Here is a 23,412-nt window from a genome sequence, read left to right on the forward strand (position 1 = left end):
GCCATCGAAACGCATCGAATGGAATAATGACGGACGGTCGCCAACCGACAGGTACGACAGAGCGGTGCGAGTCCCTGCCAAAGCGAGCGATGAGGATCATCCGCCGTCGTCACCCATGCGTGTCGTTTGGGCGGGTTTTGGGTCGTTTAGAATTCGCTGGTGGTATTTGCTTTTTGATTTTATGTTATTTTATTTTTCTTATTTGCGATGATTCTCGAACACGGACGATTAATTATTTGATCCTAATCGATGGGAATCTGGATTTGTAATTCGTCATTCTTTCGTTGCCTCTACTAGTCTTAACTATATCAGGTAGGAATGGCGGTACTGCGTGTATCAGTATCTCAATGCCACGCTCCGTCCTGCCCCGTATTATTGTCTGCCGTCGATTAAATCTTCCGCCGTCAATCAGATAAATCTGGACTATCAATTGACCACTATTGAACATTACGGAGTACTGAGCCTCCCCACTGCTTGGTAGAGTTTGAATGGTTCTCTCAGAGAATCCAATCCAATCTAATACCACCTATGGACCAACACTCCTGAGTAAAGCGAGGCCTACTCCGAGTGACTCCCAGTCGATCCCAAGGTTTGCCTAGTCTCAGACAGGCAAGTATCGACTGGGTCGATGCTCACGGGTCCACCGACGGATTGTCATGATTCATTCCAATCAGCGATGCGGGTGAATTACTGTGTAATCATTTTTGATTCTCTGTAGTTAGTAGTAGTTACTGCCTGCTCGGTCGGTGATTTTAAATCCCCTGATATCAAGTTTCTCCAAGCTCCTTCTCACTTCTCACGATCTAATCCCCGTCTGGCTGTGCAACGGGAAACTCTAAAAACATCTTAGCCTCGCACTCTTGTCTCTGCTCTGCTCTTCTCTTCATCCCCCATCGCCTCTTAAAGAATATGACATCCTCTCTCGCCCTCCCCTCCTTGAGACGATTCCCACTTCCCCCTTCTGCAATACGACAGCACTAGGACTAACTTCGACCGTCCACCGTCCACAGTCCACACATTGACACAGCCAAGGCTTGTTGGTCTTTGCTTCCCTCCCCACTTTCTCAGGGACGTCGTCGTCGTCTCGTCTCGCTCTGTCCCCCTCCATCCCAATTTATTCCATCCCCATCTTTCCCAATCCGAGGAATCCTTCCGTCGTTGCCCCTCTTTTTATTTTCTCTTTGGTCTGGGATTTTTATTTAGTACTATTTTTGATTCGACTCTTTACCTGTGCTCGTCCTTTTTGATCCTCTTCTCTAATTAAAACCTCCTTCTGTTCCCTCCCACCCGAGCGTTTCCTGCGACTTCTTTTTTTCCCTCCTCAAGCTTCCCGTCGCTGCCTACCATTTTCTTCGCCCGCACCAACCTCTCTCTTCCGTGAGAGAGGTTTACGTGTGATCAATGTTGTCAATGCAGAAAAGCTCCGCCTTCATCTTCCCCCAGTCCTCCGCCATCAACGGGGACCAGCGGCGTCCGCAACAGCTTCATCCTCATCACCATCCTCACCACCCTCACCAGCAACACGCCATCATCCCGTCCAGCTCCACCCGCTCCGGCAGTATTTCGGAAATCCCCGCTTTCGCCGACTACCCGTTGATGGACGACTCGTCCGTGTCTCATCGTGCCAGTATTAGTACCGATGAAAACTCCAACGACTCGCCCGAATCGTGGGATGACGAGGGTCCCGACAGTTCTCCCGTCGCCGACGTCGAAGTGAAGATCCACGACATCTCCCATCCTCTCGCCATGACCTCCGCCAAAGCCTTCCAGTTCAATATGGTCGCTCATCACGATTCGGACCTGTCGATGGGAGACGTAACACCCAAGGTCGAAGAGGTGGACGACGCGGATGATTTACAAAGTATCAAACCTATGGGTGTGGATCCGTTGGCCAATGCGGACTCTACTCATCCGGATTCCACGGCTCTTCCCGTCAACGTTCCACGGAAACGTGGACGACCGCGCAAACATCCTCTTCCAGCTCCCGGAGGTCAAGTCAAAATCACCAAAGGTCGATCAAAGACGGGTTGCATAACGTGTCGACGACGGAAGAAGAAATGCGACGAGACCAAGCCAGCGTAATTTGCTTCCCCCTTTTTCCCCTCTTTGTCTCTGATTTTTCCTCCGGCGATCGCCAAGACTAACGCCTCCTTTCATTCCGCAGGTGCCTAAATTGTCAGAAAAATGCCGTCGTGTGTGAAGGTTATCCGCCAAAAGAGATCTGGAAGAGTGGGAAACAAAAACAGGAAGATGGTGAGTCTATGTTCGATCGGAGCATCCCTGCATCTCTTTGTCTTTCGTCGGTTTTTATTCCCTACCAACCGCTGATGGCATGCTAACCGAATCATTTTCAACAGCAGCAGCCCGATGTCAGACGATGATCTCTCGTGCCCTCCCTTTCCTAATCGATGGAATCGAAAGCGATATCGACCGACGCTTCCTGGACCATTTTGTGTACGGATTCAGCCGTGTGCTGACGCTGATCAACGATGATTCCAATCCCTTCAAGGAGATCCTCCTTCCGATGGCGACACAACACCGCGGCTTGATGCATTCCCTCATGTGTCTTTCAGGGTCACATCTCTCCGGGCTCGAGCCGGAGCCGCGAGTTATCGAGCGAAAATACCACCATTTCCATCGGGCGATTCGGGATCTAAAGAGTAACATCACGGCGTCATCGAAAGGCGGGGGGGAGGAACCGGAATTGTTGGTGGAAGACCCGATCATTGCGTCGACGATCGCTCTAAGTCTCAATACTATCTGCGAGGGAGAGACCAACGGCGAATACCGACCGCATATGGATGCTGCAAGATATTTGTTAGTGACGCAAAAACCCCGGAATGAGAAGTTCCGACAGTTCATCGTCGAGTTCTTCCAATATCACGATGTCTCCAACTCCATTACCTCTTTGGACCGACGTCCCGCGCATCTCAACGGGGACCTCAGGCTCCCGGACTTTGTCCCTCATGCACAGGCCGGGATGTTCTTGGGGGTGTTTGACGGTCTGTTCAACTACATTTCCGAAGTGACGAGACTGCGCGACCGTATCCGGCAGCGGTACAATGAAGGGTACGAGCCGGCGGTGGACTATCAGATCTTGAGTGAGGCCGTCTCGATCGACTCGGCCATCCGAGCCTGGGAAACATCCCACCCACCCAACACCCCGAACTGGGCCCTGGCACAGCTCTATCGGCAATCAACCTGGGTTTATCTTTATCGGACGATTCGACCCTCGCGGCCTAGCGAGAAGATTGCACGGGTAGTAGACGACGGTCTCGCCTTTTTAGATCAGCTGCCACGGGATGCGGGAGCTTACAGCATCGTGCTGATGCCGCTTTTCTTGCTGGGATGTTCTGCATTCGTGCCTGAGCAGCGAGAACGGATCCAAAAGGGATTCGAATCGCTCAAGGCCTACTCCAACCTGCGCAATATTCAGCCGGCGCTGACCGTGGTGGAGAAAGTGTGGGAAGTGATGGACAGCGACATCGGAGACAGCTGGGACTGGGAGAAGATCATCAAATCTATGAACATGGATTTTCTCATCACTTGAAGGCGGGGTGTGGAATTTGTCTACTCCGTACCTGGCCTTTTACATGATTGCATATTAACGAGGTGCTGGTTATGATTTTTCTCTTTCTTTTTCTTCTATATCTTTCCTCTCTATCCATGAAATCTTCGACTTGGACTGGTTTTCAACCACTCCTCCTGCACAGTGATTATTTCCTGGAGGGTGACCTACGGCGTTGTGTTCAATGCATGCATGTCATCATTTTGTCTTCTCTTGTCTCTATTTCTACGCGTCTCATCCCCCTTTTTTTTATGTTTTTCTTTTCTTTTCTTTTCTTTTCTTTTCTTATTCTACTTCAGGGTTGGATTTGGCGACTGGATTGGAATGTATTGGATCTGAGGGTGACCAAGGGTCAAAAGGACAGGAACACAGGGGCTCATATACTTCTACGCAGACCGGCGTCAGGCATGGATGGAATTTGCAGTGCCTTTCTCGTATATTTTTTCTTATCCACAGAACAGCCCCGGAGACAATATGGGATTGTATTTCTAGGTGTATATGACGTGACGAAGGCAGCGTGTATGAATGATTTGGATTATTGGGATGACTTTGGGATAGGATTAGGCAAGGCAGTAAATAATGGATCCGGGTGTCTCTTGGCCGTCTGAGTCTGAACCTCGTCTATTTCTCCCTCTCGTTAGCACGACTCGGCACTGCCGTCTCCGAGCCAATAACGTCCCCAACGCTCCAACGCTTAGTCGAGATCCCCACACTTTTAGCTCCGATTGTTAATTTACTGGTCATTCCTGACAGGCTGACACCAACGGGAAAGAATCATGTTCGACATCGACTCTTTAACACTTTCTCTCTCTCGATGACCGTCGTCTGAGGGGACTAACGACGACTAGGTACGGACTAACAGTGAACGATGGAGAAAGAGGCCCACCCTCACCACGTCAAAATCGACGAAGCCATCCCATTCAACCTCTCTCTCCGAGCTGTCAATCCCGTCGATATCTCGGTGCAGGATCTGTCGCTGCGAATCGAAACCTCCCCGCCCATTTGGGAAACCCCACCGTCGCAACTATGGAGCCGACTGCGCAGAAAATCCCCGACCCGGACATACAAGACCGTGCTGGATGGCGTCACCGCCGCTATGCCCCGTGGCAGTCTAACGGCCATCATCGGCAGCAGCGGGTCGGGTAAAACCTCGCTACTAAACCTAATGGCCGGCCGCATGGGGATGGCACAGGCAGAGGTCTCCGGCGTCACGACCTTCAACGGACATCCGGACCTCGAGCACGTCCGCTGCGCCTACCTGATGCAAGAGGATGTGTTGATTCCGACCCTGACGGTGCGCGAAACCCTGCGGTACTCGGCCGACCTGCGACTCCCGCCGCCGACGACGCAGGACGAGCGTCACCAGATCGTTGAGCAGGTGATTCTGGAGCTGGGGTTGAAGGAGTGCGCGGACACGCGGATCGGGACGAACATTCATAAGGGCTGCAGCGGGGGCGAGAAGCGACGGACTAGTATCGGTGTGCAGATGTTGGCGAACCCGTCGGTGCTGTTCTGCGACGAACCCACGACGGGTTTGGACGCGACCAGTGCCTACCAGATCGTCCGCACGCTCAAGCGTCTGGCGCAGGACGGCCGCACGGTGATCGTCTCCATCCACTCGCCGCGCTCTGAGATCTGGAGCCTGTTTGATCGGGTGATCCTGTTGGCGCGGGGGTCGGTGCTGTACAGCGGACCGGCGGGCGAGTCGGCGGCCCATTTCGAACGCTGTGGTCACCTCTTACCTCCGTTTGTGAATCCCGCTGAGTTTCTAATCGATCTGGCCGCCATTGACAACCGCACTGAGGTATTGGAGACGGCGTCGTACGCGCGAATGGAGTCGCTGAAGGCTGCGTGGCGGTCGCGAATCACTGCAGACGAGGGAAGCCGGACAACGACGACGACGATGGATGTGGTTGCGGACGAGGGTGCGCTGGACAACCACCCACCGGCACGAAAGGTGTCATTCGGGCAGCAGTTCCGCGTTCTCACGTCGCGGACGTTCAAGACGACGATCCGGGACCCCATGGGGATGGCCGGCAGCCTCCTGGAGGCTGTGGGAATGGCCGTGATCGGCGGGTGGATCTTCCTGCAGCTGGACGAGAGCCAGGCGGGGATCCGTTCGCGGCAAGGGAGTCTGTACACCGCGAGTAGCCTGAACGGATACTTGATCCTGCTGTACGAGACATATCGATTGACGATCGACATCCGGCTGTTCGACCGCGAAAGAAACGAAGGGGTGGTGAGCGTCCCGGCGTTTTTGCTCAGCAGGCGAGCAGCACGCCTACCTCTCGAGGACCTACCGGTGCCAGTGATCTTTGCCGTCATCTTTTACTTCATGGTCGGATACCGTCTGACGGCGGCCCAGTTCTTCATCTTCCTGGCCATTACCATCCTGACTCACTACATTGCCGTGACCTTTGCTGCCGTCAGCATCAGCATCGCCCGAAGTTTCCCCGGAGCCAGTTTGGTGGCCAATCTGTCGTTCACGGTGCAGTCGTTCGCCTGCGGGTACTTCGTCCAGTCGAATCAGATCCCCGTGTACGTGCGATGGCTCAAATGGGTGGCATATACCTTCTACATCTTCGGGGCACTCTGCGCCAATGAGTTCATCGGCCCCGACGGCCCTCCTGAGGGGCAGTTCTACGCCTGCCCCTATTCCGACGACCCAGATGACCTGGCCTGTACGCAGTACACCGGTCGGTACATCATGGAGAATCTGGGATTTCCGTCGAACTGGATCTGGCGACCGATCGTGGTATTGGTGGCCTTCGTGCTCGGCCACTATCTTCTGGCCGCGGTCCTTCTGCAGTACAATACCTTTGCCGTCAATATTGCTCAGGCTCGAGCGTCAGATTCGGACTTGTCAGCAGGAAAAGAGAAGATCGCCGTGAGAGAGGCGCAGGAAGCCCGTCGAGTGACCATCTCGTTGGAAAACTACGCGATGGACATCCACAAGCGAGGGTTCTTGAGCCGGCCCTCACGCACCCTTTCCATCCTCAAGCCCATCACTGCCGAGTTCCATCCTGACCGGCTGAATGTCATCATGGGGCCCTCTGGTAGCGGGAAAACCTCGCTTCTAAACTCCATGGCGCGACGGCTGCACGGGTCCGTGGGGACTCGGTACCAGGTACACGGTGACATGCTGTACAACGGGGCAGCGCCGTCAGAGAGCGTAGTACGGTCCGTCACGTCGTTTGTGGCACAGGACGACGACTCCTTGATGCCGTCGCTGACAGTGCGCGAGAGTCTCCGGTTTGCCGCCGGTCTGCGGCTGCCGCGTTGGATGTCGCGCAGCGAGAAATACCAACGAGCCGAGGAGATCCTGTTGAAGATGGGCCTGAAGGAGTGCGCCGGCACTTTGGTGGGCGGCGAACTGGTCAAGGGGATCAGTGGCGGCGAGAAACGACGCGTCTCCATCGCCATTCAGATCCTTACCGATCCCAAGGTCCTGTTCCTGGACGAGCCCACGTCAGGCTTGGATGCTTTCACGGCGCAATCCATCATCGAGGTTCTGCAAGGCCTTGCGGCCGAAGGGCGCACGCTGGTCATGACCATCCACCAGGCCCGATCCGACCTCTTCCAGCACTTCTCCAGCGTTCTCCTCCTCGCCCGGGGCGGATATCCCGTCTACGCCGGGGAAGGCGCCCGCATGCTCCCCTACTTCGGCGGCATTGGCTACACCTGTCCCAAGACCACCAATCCCGCCGACTTCGTCCTCGACTTGATCACCGTCGACCTGCAAGCTGCCGATCGCGAAGCGGTCACCCGCGAGCGAGTCCAATCGCTTATCGACAGCTGGATTGATGGCGAGAAAGCCGTAGCCCTAGGTGATGAAACGGCTCGTCGTCCGTCGCAGATGGCCACCCCCGCCGAACTAGGCAGTCTGAAGCGGCAAATGCTGCCGTTCCGCACGACATATCCGCTTGTGTTGCGACGCGCGGCGATCAATTTCTGGAGACAGCCGGATCTGGTGATGGCGAGATCGATGCAGATTGTGGGAGTTTCGATCATCATGGCGTTGTTCTTTGCACCGCTGAAGAATGATTATATCGCGGTGCAGTCGCGGATGGGTTTTATCCAGGAGTTTACGGCGTTGTATTTTGTCGGTATGTTCTTCCCCCTTTAAGCCCTCCCCTTCATTGCCATTCATCCAGTAGATATACTTTCATCGGTGGAAAATCAAACTAACCCGCCCATCCAGGCATGCTCCAAAACATCGCCATCTACCCCTCCGAACGCGACGTCTTCTACCGCGAAGCCCAAGACAACTGCTACGGCACGACGACCTTCCTCGTACAATACACGACCCTCGAGATCCCATTCGAGATCCTCTCATCTCTCATCTTCGGCGTACTAGCCGCCTACGCCGACAACCTGACCCGCACGCCGCAGATGTTCCTCATCGTCTCGTTCAACTGCTTCTGCATCATCAACTGCGGCGAGTCGCTCGGCATCATGTTCTGCACGCTTTTCTCGCACGTCGGCTTCGCTGTCAACATCACTTCTACGTTACTCTCCATCGCCACCATGCTAGGCGGCGTCATGAGTCTCGACGTGAACATCGTCCTGAAAGGCGTGAATTACCTCTCGCCCGTCAAATATCTGGTCGCGAACCTGGCTGTGTATGGTATGCGGGATCAAACGTTTCACTGTACCCCTGCGCAGTTGCTTGGAGACGGGACCTGTCCGATCGAGAATGGGGGCCAGGTGTTGAAACTCTACGGGCTGGATGGTAACGGCGCGTTGAATGTCTTGGGATTGTGCGTTTGCGTGCTGGTGTATAGGGCTATTGCGTGGGGGGTGGTTTGGGTGCGGATGTTTCTACTTTCGGGGTGACTTTTGTTGAGGGAATAGAAGGTATACACTATAGTATGGATAGAAGTGTTGATTAGAACGGTTTGACAAGGAAATGGCGTTATCTGGTAGTTATCGTGATGATTCGGGTATTTCGGGTGTGAGAATATACAATCTAGCTTAGATGCTTGAAGTAGACGGGATCAACCCCCTTTACAAAACCGCACGTACCTGTTTCCAGCAAGACCAGGCATAGTTTGATTGCTATCTTGTTTCATCTTACTACACGATATAGATGTTGAGGTGCCTAATCTAGTTGATAAGGGTTAGTTAACCCACCAGCGTCTTAACTCCGAGCCTTTCCTTAAGTCCATTTACTAAGTACTGGCCGATCCCCCCCCTCCGATGTCCAAGAAATTTCAACTCTGCATGCCACGCCTCCCCCAACATTCCTCTGGGATCAAAGCAAACACCTGGTGTAAAGTTCTGGTAGGTAAAACGATGGTTTATTCTGCATGCTAGGTAGTTGTTAAGGATCAAGAATAGTCAGGGCTGCCTACCGCAGATGAAGATGAGCGCGGGCAGTAGGGGAAACCGTAGCTACCATACCTACATGCAGGTTGCAACGATGCAGAACACCGAGCATGCAACAGTTTGGGGGTTTCTCGAAGCGTCAAACGTCCTCGTTTGAATAAAAAAAAAAAACTGAACGCCGAAGGAAACAAAAATAAGCAGGAAACCATAGAATGGAGAAGGAGAGAAAGATTGATCAGAAGCGCAACACCGAAAGATCATTCCCCGGATCCTCATGCTCGATAAGGAATCTCTGTTGTCCACGTTCATCGACTACGAATTGTATGCTGAGGACATGATTAATCATGAGGAGGATGATAATGAGCTCTAGGGTGAGGATACACAGCTCGAAGAATACCTCCTCAATGCTGAGATTGGCAACCTGTCCCGGCTGCACGTTTCGAAGTGCCGGCGCACAGCTCAGATCTATCTCGAAGACCTCATTGCAACGCACAAGAAGCACGAAGTAGACGAAGTGTTGTGTGATGAGCAGGCAATGTTTTGGTTGCTTAGGGAGTCATACTCAGAACTATCCTTCAGGACTGAGTCAGAGACTCATACAAGGCCCGCATCGTGGCAAATGATTTTATGGTGCTTCAGGCACTGGGGCAGAAGATCGCACCAGGCAATGTTCCTTTGCATTCTCTGGTAGCACAGCAATGTCCTCACCTTCACAGGACATGATGCACGCCGACGCCTGGGTCACTGTTGGGGAGAACCTCCAGTACAGGGCACATCCAATGTGGGTTAAGTACTATCGGATGTGGGCAGCAGGATTGAGGCGGGTCAAGCCAAGGATTCGGGAGTTCATCGAAAAGGCCGATGAGTATCCAGTGACAGAGAGGCACAGGATATACGCTTTAAACCCTGTTTAAGCAGGAGAAATTATTCAGCCTAAACTACTCTGGTGTCATAGTGTTGTATGTCAAGTCAAAGATGTTGGTGATAGATGCAGCATTTTGCTCATTTCTGCGGACCGCACTAACAGCACGCAGAAATGCCATGTGGGCTTTCTCCATGTACAAGTTGAGTGGTGTCAGCAAGCCAGTCAACTACATCACCAAGTACAAGAGCTGCGAGCAATGGGTTGCAAGAGCCATATCTGACACAAAGATGGCGAGGTACGTTGCCAGGCACATGCAACTTGCGTACACCCTCTAGCAGAACAATATGTGAAAGAAGGAGGCAACTGTTGATTGTGGCTATAAAGACCGCTCAAAGACTCTACGGGAGGAGATGTTGGCTGTTTACTTTTTCACATCAGAGTTCTACACTTTAGTGCGTGGGCTGGGCGTCCCTGAGCGGGCTGAAGCAGAGTTTCTCAAACTGTATCACTTGCTGCCACCCCCTGACATCGACCCATTGCTGCTCCACGATACCTTGGTAGAACGGACTAGCATGGCCAATGAGTCTGACCCGAAGGCAGTCAAGGAGTTCATTGACTTCTGCAAAGCATATGGCCTTGCAAGGTTCCTGTCGAAGAAGAGGAAGGTTTCGAAATATGCACACGTCGAGGGCTACAAGTCATCTGAAGAAGACTGGTGGAAGCAGTCACTGCTAGGGAAACTCACAATGCCCCCACAGAAGGACAGGGGCAAGGCATGGATACAGGGCAAGTTCCCGTATGATCACTCGGGTGACTTCCACATTTTTGACGCCAAGGATGCAACCAGGGTTGATTGTCGATCTGCAATGTACATGAACAGAGGCAACTCCAGGGCCTTGTCCAAGGTTGACCAAAACGAGCTCCTCCATGCCATCTTCAGAGGCTTGTTCTATCCAATGGGCTCACCATGCCGGAGTGGCGGAACAAGGTCATGGACCATGCCCTCGATGACTCAGATGAGGCCATTGCAGCAGAGGTAGGCAAAGCTGAAAACACCAAACCTAGGAAGAAGGTCAGGGAAACACTCTCTCTGGGTGCGACAGTGTCCGCGAGTACTTCTCTGAGGTTGGCCATGCAATACGACCCCTTGCTGCCATGACTCCAGGAGTCTCAATCAGAGTTGACCAAGTTACCCACAAGAAGAAGTTTCAGCGCATGGCACATGCCATTTCACTCGCTGCGCTCCATCATGCATTTGCGACATCAACAGATGTGTCAGGTTGGTCACCTCTGATGTGCAGGTCTTTGTTCTACGCCTTCCAAGAGTATGCTCTCCAGATGACGACCTGCAAGTCACCAACGGCCCACTTTGCCCTCTGGGATCGCCTGGGGGTCTTTGTTGACAGGAGAGGAGTAAAAATGATAGCATCAGTCAAAACAGGCAACATTCAAGGTTGGCCAGCAACTTCAGACACAACTTTGCATGCTCACATACTCATTAGGTGGGTGTATTTGCTGCATGAGAGCAAGATCATCTCGTCGAAGGAGTAAGCATACACTTTGTGCCTGATTGACGATGCTGCACAATCCTTGTTGCCCTCGATGGCACTGTTGAAGGGTGCTCTAGGAAAGCACACCTAGCGCGCGACATGCTACCAGATGTAAAGTTTCTCATTTTATAACTGCTAAATTCTTCTGCGCAGACTTTGGGGATCCTGATATCTTGTGATACACTGAGCCATGTAACATGGAAAACTTGTCGATTGGCCATCTACTCCAATACGGACCGGCATTTTGCGTATACCGTAGTAGGGGGCGTAAATCTGAATCTTCGGGCGGAGTTAACGCAATGCTAACTCCGCAACATCAAAGCACCCAGTAACTAAGCAACGAGCTTCATTAACTCCACGTTCAACGACCCTGAAGTCCAGATTCTTCTTGCGCAGAGATATAAAGGTCCTCGCGGTTCCCTAAGTTCTTATACCGCAAGCAAAACGAAGTCCTATCCTGAAAAACCGCCACCATGAAAATCTATGATGCCGCCGCACCAAACCCCACCGTTTGTTCGTGCTTGTACGAGGCGGGCTCACCTTCGATGTTAAAACCGTTGACATCATGAGCCTCCAAAACCGACGTCTTGCATACCGCGCAATCAATCCTCGCGGGGAGGTTCCCACCCTCCAACTCGACAACGGCACCGTCCTCACCGAAATCACCGCTATCAGCGAGTACCTCGATGAGATCGCCCAAGGAGGCATGTCTCTCTTTGGCGACACCCCCAAACAGCGTGCCGAGACTTGCATGTGGCTCCGAAGAATGGATCTGGAGATCTGTCAACCCGTCATCGCGTGGTTCAGGAACGATCCCGCCACTATGGATTTCTACGAAGGCAATCAACTTCCAACCCCGGAGGCGAGGGTGAATCAGAATGTGTTGCTCAATCAGGCCTTGAATATGCTTGATGATTTTGTCTCGAGCCCTTCTGAAGGGCTTTATTTTATATTCTGTTATTCTAGCTCAAGTGTTTGTTAAATCGCATGGTCTTGCGGGGACGTAAGGTTTGCGATTTTCTTTTTACGGGTCGAGGGGTGTCAAAAGACTGAAGAATCAATCACTTAATGAATCAGCTCCACAGTGGGTCCATGAAAGAATGCAATGACGGAATGCATCCAGTGTTGAACATATCGGATGCACAAGTCCCGTGAACCGAGTCGGGAGCTGAACGGTCCGCAACTCGTCCGCCAATCGGCTGACAAATTTCATGGAATGATGGGTAGGTTTCTATTTCTTCGTGTTCTATAAAAGCATTACCTTTCTCCGTCTCCAAGAGTTTCCCCCTTTAGTAGCCACAGGAGGGAGGAGGCCTTGCGTCTTGAAGAGACTCAAAATGACTGCCAAGCAAAATGTTTTGCTCCTTGGAGCTACGGGTGAAACTGGGGGCTCTATCCTGAACGGGCTGCAAGAATCTGGCAACTTTGTACGTTGAAACCTCTACCTAGAAAACCTCTTTTTCTGTGGCTGACACCGATTTCTCCCTATCCTCTGCTTAGGACGTGGAGGTGTTAGTCCGGCCCGCCTCTGCGAACAAACCATCGGTACAAAAGCTCCGAGAACAGGGTATCAAAATTTGGTCCCTCGAGCTTGATGACTTCAATGAGCTTGTATCTGCCCTAACTGGGGTTGACATTCTCATCAGCGCTATTGGACCCCACGACCTACTCCAGCAGAAGAAGCTCCTCCAAACCGCGAAGCATGCAGGTGTCAAACGAATCGTCCCGTGCGCTTTCATCACGGTCGCTCCCCCACAGGGCGCTATGCTGCTTCGTGATGAGGTATGGATACTGTGTTTTTAAAAGGAAGGACCAATTGGACTAATCGTCACATAGAAAGAAGAAATCTACAATGCCATCAAGTTCTTGGGGATTCCTTATACCGTGATTGATGTTGGATATTGGTATCAGATATCATATCCGACTCTCCCGTCTGGCAAAGTGGATTATGCCCAGATCGTTCCGGTGACGGCTATTCATGGGGATGGGACAGCCCCGAACATTCTGACTGACGTACGTGATGTCGGGCGTTTTGTCGCACGTATCGTACTCGACGATCGGACTCTGAACAGATATGTTTACACGTCCGGGGATGTCCTTTCCGAGAACGAAATCTTTCATATCGGGGAAGAAATGTCTGGCGAGAAGCTGAAACCAACTCGGGTACGTCTACTTCTACTTCCATTCACGCGTATTACTTTCCATTAACCCAAGTCAATTCCTAGATCCCGAGTAAAGATATCGAAATTAGTGTCGAGCAAGCCAAAGCCGCTTTAGCTCAGGATCCCCATGATCCCATGAAGCGCATCGGCCTTTATGTGGCCCAGTACCAACATAGCAAGTACGTGCGTCAGGACAACAGTCCTGAATATGCCAACTATCTAGGATATCTCAACGCTAGAGAGCTCTATCCGGACTTCAAACCAATAAACTTCCGTGATTTCTTCGCGGAGGTACTAGCTGGGAAGGGGAGTAAAGTGTATTCATAGCTTTATCTTAGTTAACCACCCTACCAGATCAAAAAATTCTTGAATTCAAATCCTGTTTGAACTTAAAGAGTCGAATGACGAATGTAGGGCTATCGATGATAGGAGTGCAACTGGAATTCGACTGGGTGGAAATATGAACGTGTAGAACAAGCGTCAACCGGAGGGAGTGAGATGATACTGTACATTAAAGGATGCTATTTAATTATACAAAAATTGTGAATTTGCATGGTGGACTGCTCAATGATCAACTACTGGTACTAGGAAGTTAACAGCACGTTGGGCAGGTCAACCGGATATTAGAAATTCAATCTCTTGGTTCATCGCACAGTTAGCTCCCAAGACAAAAGATGACAGAACCGGGTCATCTAGGGAGGCAAGTCTAATATATTTGAACGGCCATAAGGAATATGTTTGGGAAGGGAGTGAAGCCTGGGAGATGGCCTAGACTGGGCAGTTTGCGGGTTCGGTGCGGGTTTGCGGGTTCAACCCGCACCGCACCGAACCCGCCTCGAACGGAGAGGCTTTAAGGGGTTACTCGGGCCCCACTGCGGGGTGATGGTCGCGAAAAAAATATCTGCAGGCTACGGATACTTCTTGAATGCTCTGTCTGGTTAAGGAAATCCATGTTCCACGCTGCGTGTCTTATAATCAGATTATGAAATAATTTACTATTTCTGTTATGTCCAGTGACGCGGATTTATGGTTTGGCCCAAACTGGATTAGACAATATGTCGAGTTCGAAAGTTGCTCGTGGAGGATTGTCAAAAAACTCGCAGAGACAGAGACGCGTTATGGATGGATAGATTTCGAAGTTGAATACATTTCCGATTCATGCGGTGTCTTTGTCTGCGAAGACCCTGTGGGATTAACTCAGGCGGTTATAGAGATCCGAATGCAATATGCCCCCCCCCCCCTTCCCTTGATTTATGATATGTCTAATTCATGTTCAAGGATTCCATGTTGGGATTCTGAGTTTGAATCTCCAGAAATAAGGGCTCAACAGGCACAGCCGGATATTCGAGAAGAAACCTTGCGAGAAGTCCTGGCTCTCCGGGCCCTGATATGGGTAGAATGCACATGCACTCCTTGGTTTAAGGCTTGGAAACATGAAACCCAAGACCGCAACAACTGGGTCCCTGGTGGATTCATCGACTACATTGTGATGACGAAACTTGAAGGAAGCACGGTTTCACGGGGATTGGTTCTTAGTTGGAGTAAATAACGGCAGGAACGGTAGCGAAACGCATTTAAAACGTCATTCATGTAAGACTATGATACCGCTACCCGATCACGATGGCTTACAACGTTACTTACATTATCTGCTTATAGCTATATTATTATTATTATTTAATCAAGATTCTTGTCCATATCGAGCCCCTAGGGCTATGACAGACCGTGTGTCGTCGGCCTGAGGCTAGGCCTCAGGCCCTTATCAGTTCCTAGGGCTGTTCCCTCGTTTATATACACTCTGTTCCTTTTCCTTGCCCCATACCGCCTTCTTGCGCAGGGCTTTTGAGGTTGTTTGCTCTCCTTGGGTATCTAGCAGGGTGGGTGACGCCTAGGTGTGCCCAGGCCACCCTTCCTGTTAGCCTTCTCCGGTTCGTTCAGCCTCCTCTAGAGCTTTTAGGCCTTTTTCATTTTCTTTCTCTGCTCTGTGTTGGTCCTTCTGGTGTTGTTCTCCAGAAGGAGCCACGTCTGTTTTAGCTATAAAGTCCAGTAGGGCTTTAGTAGCTTTAGGCTCCCCAAAGAGCCTGCTTTCCGGGTGGGTTTCTTGTACGGAAGGCCTTGCTATTCCCGCTCTATCTAGAGCTGTATATAGCACCTCTCGTTGTTGTTGCCATTGCCTGCAGCTGACTAGTATATGAGAGACTGTCTCCCTAGGAGCTTGGTAGTTTTGGCAGGTCGCTCTTTCCCGAGATTTTATGCGGTGTAGATATGATCCGATAGCTGCATGTCCTACTTTCATCTGGAAGTATCGGCTAGCTAGGCCCTTAGACATTTAGGCAACAAGATAGATTACTTTGTAGATGCCACTAGTAGCTACCTTCCTACTCAGGAAAGCGGTTTGCAACCCTCCGTTGTCCCTCAGGTGCAATATGCAACTTTTATTCTGTGTACAGAGTACTGCAGGCAGGGCTTACGGGGAGGTCGGTAAGACGTTCTATAGTGATAGCGACACAACCTAATTCACTACTGTACACACATCTTCTAATAATTATATGAAGGAGTTTGTCTGTCAGTGGAACATCTAGTGAACTGCTGATTCATGCACAAAATATCTAACTAGTTACAGCAACTAGCCAGGGTAGCCTCTTATAATTTATTCTATCTAATTCTGATAATCCAGCTAGCCCACCGACCATACCAGACCGTCTCAATCACCTATCTATCTATCTATCTATCTCTCTCTCTCTCTCTCTCTCTCCATCGATCCTTGCCATCTTCCCCACCCGCGTCCCCCATATCCATCAGGAAACCCCAAACATCATGAGAGCCTACCGACCAGCCTCATGTCGCTCATTCACCTGCCTGATAAACTCGTCCCTATATTCATTCGCCAGGTCCCGGCTATTGCGATACGCGGTCAGACCCTGTTGGTAGGATTCCGGACTCCCGATCAAGGCGTAATACCCGACCCGGGTCATCACATAATCCGTCTGACGGTCTGCGCCGGGGTTAATATTACTCGGAGTCCGCGTCGGATGGGTCGCGTAGATACCCAGCGTTCTGTCTTGGAAGGTAGAAGCAATCGCGTAAACGTGATTATCGTAAGTGGAATCATGGGCAGAGCCAGGAGCAGGCGCAGGATCAGAGCAATCGTCATTATCCTGTGGTCGGTTGTTGCTGTTGCTGCTGCTGCGGCGCTCCTCTTGCGCATATCCATATTGCTGAAGGGAATGTATCGCTCGGGCACCCAGAGCGCTATCATACAAGGCCTGACGTTTCAGCACGGGCGGCAAGCCACAGTGGCCCTTTATCTCGACGAAGAAATTAGGCGTGATAGGACGGTTGCCCTGCCGGGTAGGGATGATCTGATCACTGAGCTGTTCCCGGACACGAGGATGCAGCTGGTGAGGCGGCGCGCCGTGGTAGATATCAGGCTTGGCATTGGCGAGGGTGCCGTTCGTGAGCGGCGCCAGGTTCGTGAAGGGGTGATTGCCGCCATCGTGGAAGGACGACGATTGTTGTTGCGGACCGTCGAGAATCGGGAGGATTTTCTTGATCACGAGCTGCTCGTCGGAGGTGCTGTCGTTAAGGAGGGTAAATTCGTCAAATTCCTTCTGCAGGGAATCTTCGGACAATGCTAGGGACGGGCGAGGGGCTTGTAACCGTCTTTGGATCTCGGCGATATTCTCCGGTTTACATGGCTTGGTCCCATCTGGGTAGGTGGAATTGGGCATGAAAATACCGTGGTCGTTCAGATGGCTTTCAAAGTGTAAGTAGTAGACCGTCGTATTTCCGGTCTTTGAAATAGGGCGCTTCGAGCTGGAGTCGGTAGGATCCATTGAGTACTGACTGAAGTCAGCTGGTGCGGGATACTAGAAGCAAGGCTGCCTAGTTAGTATGCTATGCGTCCATTTCATAGAGATGCATCTAGCGATAACCCACGTTCCTGATGCCCGATATATCTGGCCCTCTGCGGCGGGAAAGTTTTCTGATCTCTTGTAAACAAGTAGCCGAGCAGTTGCGCAAGAAATCAGGAGCGAAAATGTGAGGACGAGGAGGCGAGCTGCTCTGGTTTGAGGATAGGAGGTAGTATCGTCGGTCAGCTTCTCGTAACGCGCTCTTGGTCAACCACAGCTTCGTGAGCTTCTTCCAAAACAAGGGAGGAGGATGGAACATGCGACGTTTTCGTTGTCGATACTGATGTTTGGAGGATGGTATAGAGAGATTTTGTACAGGTAGAGCAACCGAAGAGAAAACTGTAGAGTTTAAGGATCAAGACCCAGGCATTTCATGGGTACCTAAGATAAAGAGATTACTGTGAAACAAGCATGTTTGGGCTGGTCCCTGGGTTGTATTGCCTGCGTGCAGCACTGCTTTCTCTACCTGCGCCATTGATATGTCGGGGAATGGCAGGGGTCTAGATGGGATCGCAGGTGTGTCTAGCGGTATGTCTCCTACTTCAGCAGAATTCTGGAGGAGGTTTCGGGCTAGGATATCACGTTTTTCTTGTATACTAACTGCTGGGGGGCAGTCAGGTTGCAGGGGGTCCTTTATTGGTGGGCTCTGGTAGGATCCTGTTGTCCTGTGCCACTTGGACATCTCAAACACCTCTTAACTTGTGGTAGTTGCATTGATTTTGTTCCTCCAGTATTTCCGTTGGGCGTGTCGAGCTTACCCGTCGGATGTCACGGACTGTGACCAGCCTCCGATGAGCTTCCTTCGTGATACCCTATGATTTAACTACCCGATCGAGACTAGCTTCACAACCTAGCTTAGTTTCTTCGTTGAATGCATTTCCTACATTCTCGCGATTCCTTATCGCCTGCGTAGCCGTTCGTCACATCTTCCACCGGTTCAAGAAAACTAATTTCAGCATATACACATCCTAACATTAATGCTATAATTTTCGAGTTTTCGCAGTCTTTATCAGTAGTTTACACCGTAGTTGTGATGAAAGTCACCGCATGGGATGTTGGGCATTGTTTTTGTTGACTCGAGAGACCGACCTGATATGATTGAGTTTTAGAAGACAGAGCTACTCCTTGCCTCAAAATGACAACACAGGGTTTTACATTCCATAGGCTTCCTGCTAATCTCAATGAGCTCATCCCATCGCTTGAGGGGTACTCTAGATGTGGTCCCAGGACGGCGCAGGTGAGAAAAGTACAATTATCAGTTGGTCACTGCAAGATTGATCAAGAAATGTAGTTATATTATGTCCAGCCGAGCTTCCATGTACAATTCCGAACCTCTATGAAGATAAAACTCAGATGCTTCGTCTTCCGACGAAGATGACTGGGGCCGAAGATTGGCATAAAAAGCAGAAATAGCGATGGAGAGGATTTAAGAATAAGACGAAGAGAAAGAAATGGCCAACCGCTGGAGCTAAAATCACACTCTGCGCTGGGATCGGCCTTGTCGCCACCACATGATGACATAAAGACATGCAATGTTGGTCAAGCAGAATCCTAGAAAGACAGCCCAGTCTCTCCATTTTCTGCCGTATGAGTAGTCCAGAGTTGCAGAGTAGTCGTCACCGATACTGTAAGGACAATAAGAACAGTCGCTGGTACTTGTTGGATTGGATATGTATCCAGCAGATGAAGCAAGGAAATCCGACACATATTCACCGCAGGTCTGACCGACTGGTGGATCAAACAAGGTGAAATCTCTGGGAGAACACTTCGCTTTCAGTCCATGAAGAACGTTTCCAACGCTACCGCCAAAGAAATAACGCATAGGATCAGTCCAGAATATCCAAGGTTTGTAGAACGAATTCATCGAAGAATGAGGAACTATAACACCAGAGAAAAGCATCAAAATCACCCATATTAGCGAATTTGCATAGCTTGCCATTGTGGCATTTGGAAAAAGAGCGGCTAGGACCTGGGAGTAGCTAGTGCCGAAAAGGGATAGCAGTAAGAACATGAAATACTGGAAGCCTGCAATTGTAGAGGTATTTGGAAATCCCACGGTCCAGTAAGTGCAGAAGTAGATGATTGTGTAGAAGCAGATTTGCCAGGGAATCTCAACCACTATCAAAGCAGTAAGAAGTGTACTCCATTGATAGATGCCGTTCCTCTCACGGGCGGCAAAAATAGCCCACTTTTCAAACCAAACGTGTTGAATATCAGCGGCAGTGGCAGGGATAATCCAAGCTAGTAGCAGAAGAGCCAGCATATGATTTTGAAGACCTTGAGCATCAGACTTGGTATGAAAGAAACTGAAAGCAATGAAAATTTCACAGAATATTGACTTGAATAGCCTGCTGAAGTTGTATGGTCCATTCCTCCATATTGCAACCCAGTGCCGCTGGACCAGGAGTATAGTTTGATATTTATAGCTGAGGGCATATTGACGAGCATCGCTTTCCTGAGTGCCGGGCTCTTGGACAGCTTCTGAATTCAAAGACGAAATGTGTTTTTCCATGTTCTGTCGCTCGGGGGACTCATTCCAAGTAGCCACCCAGTCTCGCGTGCTGTCACCCTCAGTAACTGTTCCAAGGATAAATTCTGCAGGATTATCATCTGGCCTGATGATGGCACCGTACCGACCAAAGTAGTTCACAACGTTGATGGAGTTCTCTCCGGTTTCCCCGAAATAAACAGTTTTTCCACCAGGTGCAAGAAGCAAAATATGGTCGAACATATCAAACAGAACACCAGAGGGTTGATGAATTGTGCAAACAATCGGCAGGCCTTCAAGTGCGATCTTTTTCAGAAAAGCAATTAGTTGGTATGCAGCCTGACTGTCCAGTCCAGATGTTGGTTCATCGAGGAAAAATAACGCCGGGGGACGAGCCGCCAGCTCAACACCAATTGTGACACGTTTTCTTTCTTCAACACTCAACTGGCCTTCGCCGCCGATAATAGCATTCGCAAGGGGTTCAAGATCCAGTAAATGTAGCACATGTTCTACATACGCCAATTTATCGGAATCGGGCACTTCCGCAGGCCGCCTGAGACGAGCAGAGAACTGGAAAGCTTCACGAATTGTGGCAGTAGACTCGTGAACATCTTGTTGCATAACAAAACCGCAAGAGCGAGCGAATGTTTTGCCTAAAGGATGGCCATTCAACAAAAGCTGGCCCTCTACGCGCCCTTCAGACTTTCTTTGCGACAGAGTGTCTAGAAGAGTTGTCTTTCCGGCACCTGAGGCTCCCATCAGGGCCGTAAGCTGGCCCGGGCGAACATAGCCATTGACATCAGTAAGAAGTTGTTTTTCAGACCCCCCAGCGTTGACGTAGTAATTGAGATTCACGAATGTAAACAAAGTCTTGGATTGGTTTCGATCTTTTCCCATTTCATTTTGGGCCCCAGCCGCGTCAATTTCGTTGGAAGATGATGCACGAGAGCTTGGCAAAGTGCTGGTGCCTTTCTCAGGATCGCCATTTGCCTGCATTGAGTTTTTCAATGATCGAGGCTTCTTGAAGACCCGAGCATAGGACCCACTGTTTTCGCGAGTCATGACAGTGAGCCCGACGGCAGCGATGACTGTATAGAGAAACCATAGAACGAGGAGAATTCCCAAGTTTCGCCATATGTGGGAAGGCGAAAATTCATACTGGTCACTCAGATATGTGGTTCCTGAGACAGTCGCAGAGCCCTTAGTACTACCAATGATCGTGCAACCTTGGTAATGAAGATTGCCATCATAACCAGGGCCTGAAGGTACCAGTTGACTCTCTGTGCAGCTCAAGTTGATATCCGCGAATTCGTTAGCCATCAATGCTTCAAGGGCCCATGGAGATGGACTGATTCGCCGAATCCAAGAGCCCCATCGGTGCATGGTAGGGATTGTGGGTGCATATCCAGAGTATAGTAGCGCCACCGGCATTCCACTGCCAGCCATAAGCAATGCAACACTCATGTTTGGTGACCAGGCTCCAAGCATGCGGAACATGCCCTGTACCGTTCCATAGTGAACGAAGACAAAGAGAAAAAAGGTAAAAAAGGCAGAGGCATCGCGAACGAGGCCAAGCATGAAGTAATATAAACAAGAGAACACGATGGTCTGAAAAGCGGCAACGGGGATATCGGCAACCGTTTGTGCAATCACATAAGAGACAGGGCTGAGGAACCCGTACTTGAGTTGTTTGAGCAAGACAGATCGAGAGTTAACGGTTGCAGATGTCTCCGCAAGTGCATTGAGGAAGAAATAGACGAGCGAGAAGAAAAGAGCTCCGCTTTTCTCGAAAGACCCGGTGGCCGTCTTAGGCGCCATATAGTATGCCGAGCCGTTGATAACTGCATTGATAGCATTGAATACTAAAACTGTGTAGAATGTGCGTTTGTCTCCCCAAATCAATTGGTAATAGCGAGAGATTGCCACAGTTGTCTGTTTGAACACAGATCGAGGTGCGATCGCTGTAGACATCGTCATTTTCGATCGAATAGCACGCGACTTTTCTTTAAAAGACTCGGTATATACCTGGCTCTCCGAAACAGCACTATAATATGTGGTGATATCGGCGAGGAGACGGGTATAATCCTGACTATCGCGGAAGGCCCGAGCCATAGAGTTAGGGTCAAGCGGCACGTTCTTGAAGCCCTCTCGAATCTTTCTTTCAGCAGGAGACGTGACAGCGGTCAAGAAATCTGGAGTTGTTTGGCGAGGGAGACACTCAAAACCAAGGTTTTCAAAATAGCTCTTTGAATCGGAAACTCTCCCGCAAAAGATCATACGGCCTTCATAGAGAACCATGACACGATCAAAACATTCTTGATACATGGACTCAGAAGCTTGGTAGAGAGAAACACTATTTGCCATACCGGTTCGAGTTGAAATAGTTTTCAACAAGCGAAGAAACTGCTTCGCAGAAGAACTATCGAGCCCCCGGATAGGATTATCCCAAGAGCCATAGGCTGAGTTTATTGACATGGCTTCAGCTAGAGTAACGCGCTTTCTTTCCCCACCAGACACGCCTCGGATGAAGGCATTTCCCACAACCGTGTCTTTAGTGTGGACAATACCTAGAGAGCGAAGCATTTTCTCTGTTTGCTCAGAAGCAAATTCTGAATCTGATTGTTCCGAGTCGACTGGTTTGCGTAGCTTGTAGCCAAATGACATAGTGTTTCTCGTCGATAGAGTGGGGAAGTGAATGTCATCCTCGCTGACGTACACGGTTTCGGAGCGAAAGCGGCGGGACATTTCCAAGGGTGAAATGTTTCCGTATGAGATCTTGCCTTGGACGTCGACGAATGGATCATGTTCGTTTGCTAGGGCTTTCAGGACTGTCGAGCAACCTGACCCCGGGCGACCGAGTACAAGCATTGTCTCGCCCGGGAAGAGAACGCCACTGATATCTTCAACGATGGGCTTGGAGGGGATGGATCGCTTTCCAAAGATCGAAAGCGTCAGGCGAACAGGAAATTCCGCAATTTTCAGGATTACGGTTGGGAGATTGAGGATGCCACTGGCACTGGCCGTCGCCCCGAGCACATTCATATGCTCAAACACAACGCCAAGCGAACGACCCTCCGTGCGGTAGAGCGGCAGGTCGAACTGTGGGGGATTCCCCTATGCGATTCAAAATCCACAGTTAGTAAATTAACATGCGGAAAAAGCGCTGCCAAAGCTTACATTTTTCTCGATGTGAGCGGTTGCACTCATGATTTCTTTTGCAATTTTTGACCAAAGACGATAGCACAGCGCAACTCAAATCACTGGAGCTAACGACCTTAAATAAAAATAGTATCCCCGGAACGTATCTTATTTCATATAAGTAATTCAATAACTATTTTGGCTCACTCGCCTTTACTTCGGTAGGGATCTCGGATCTGGTATTATTGCCATCGAGTAGATAGCTCATCAGCCAATCACAATACAGACAGTATCCGAGGCCTTCGGTAGCGATAATGATTATTCATTGGTTGGCTACTCCCGAGCCCATGAAAACTTTAGTCAGCTAACCGGGTGTCGGAGCAACTGTGGGCCTAAGTAGCA

General features: G+C 50.4%; 4 protein-coding genes across 4 annotated transcripts; 2 read left to right on the plus strand and 2 right to left on the minus strand.

The window, feature by feature from the left end:
• Window positions 1–1,410: 1,410 nt before the first annotated feature.
• KD926_000139 (fungal specific transcription factor domain-containing protein) lies at window positions 1,411–3,550 on the plus strand (the record flags this gene model as incomplete). The annotated part of the gene is made up of 2 exons (XM_053104066.1): window positions 1,411–2,011; window positions 2,358–3,550. The coding sequence occupies 2 exons, from the start codon at window positions 1,411–1,413 to the stop codon at window positions 3,548–3,550; spliced, it is 1,794 nt and encodes a 597-aa protein (XP_052952634.1).
• An 886-nt stretch (window positions 3,551–4,436) lies between these two features.
• On the plus strand, window positions 4,437–13,800 carry KD926_000140 (putative ABC efflux transporter; the record flags this gene model as incomplete). Its single annotated transcript, XM_053104067.1, has 12 exons — window positions 4,437–7,674; window positions 7,770–8,332; window positions 9,267–9,433; window positions 9,931–9,999; window positions 10,049–10,056; window positions 10,146–10,797; window positions 10,865–11,214; window positions 11,842–12,191; window positions 12,661–12,738; window positions 12,812–13,093; window positions 13,148–13,474; window positions 13,537–13,800. The coding sequence occupies 12 exons, from the start codon at window positions 4,437–4,439 to the stop codon at window positions 13,798–13,800; spliced, it is 6,348 nt and encodes a 2,115-aa protein (XP_052952635.1).
• Window positions 13,801–16,295: 2,495 nt separating this feature from the next.
• Window positions 16,296–17,643, minus strand: KD926_000141 (uncharacterized protein; the record flags this gene model as incomplete). The annotated part of the gene is made up of 2 exons (XM_053104068.1): window positions 16,296–17,339; window positions 17,410–17,643. The coding sequence occupies 2 exons, from the start codon at window positions 17,641–17,643 to the stop codon at window positions 16,296–16,298; spliced, it is 1,278 nt and encodes a 425-aa protein (XP_052952636.1).
• A 1,215-nt stretch (window positions 17,644–18,858) lies between these two features.
• On the minus strand, window positions 18,859–23,079 carry KD926_000142 (uncharacterized protein; the record flags this gene model as incomplete). The annotated part of the gene is made up of 2 exons (XM_053104069.1): window positions 18,859–22,986; window positions 23,050–23,079. 2 exons carry the CDS (start codon window positions 23,077–23,079, stop codon window positions 18,859–18,861), a joined length of 4,158 nt encoding a protein of 1,385 aa, XP_052952637.1.
• Between the last annotated feature and the right edge of the window lie 333 nt (window positions 23,080–23,412).

The sequence above is a fragment of the Aspergillus affinis genome (assembly GCF_023601865.1).
Source record: "Aspergillus affinis strain CMG 70 chromosome Unknown NODE_103_length_130260_cov_86_642442, whole genome shotgun sequence".
Classification (NCBI taxonomy): domain Eukaryota; kingdom Fungi; phylum Ascomycota; class Eurotiomycetes; order Eurotiales; family Aspergillaceae; genus Aspergillus; species Aspergillus affinis.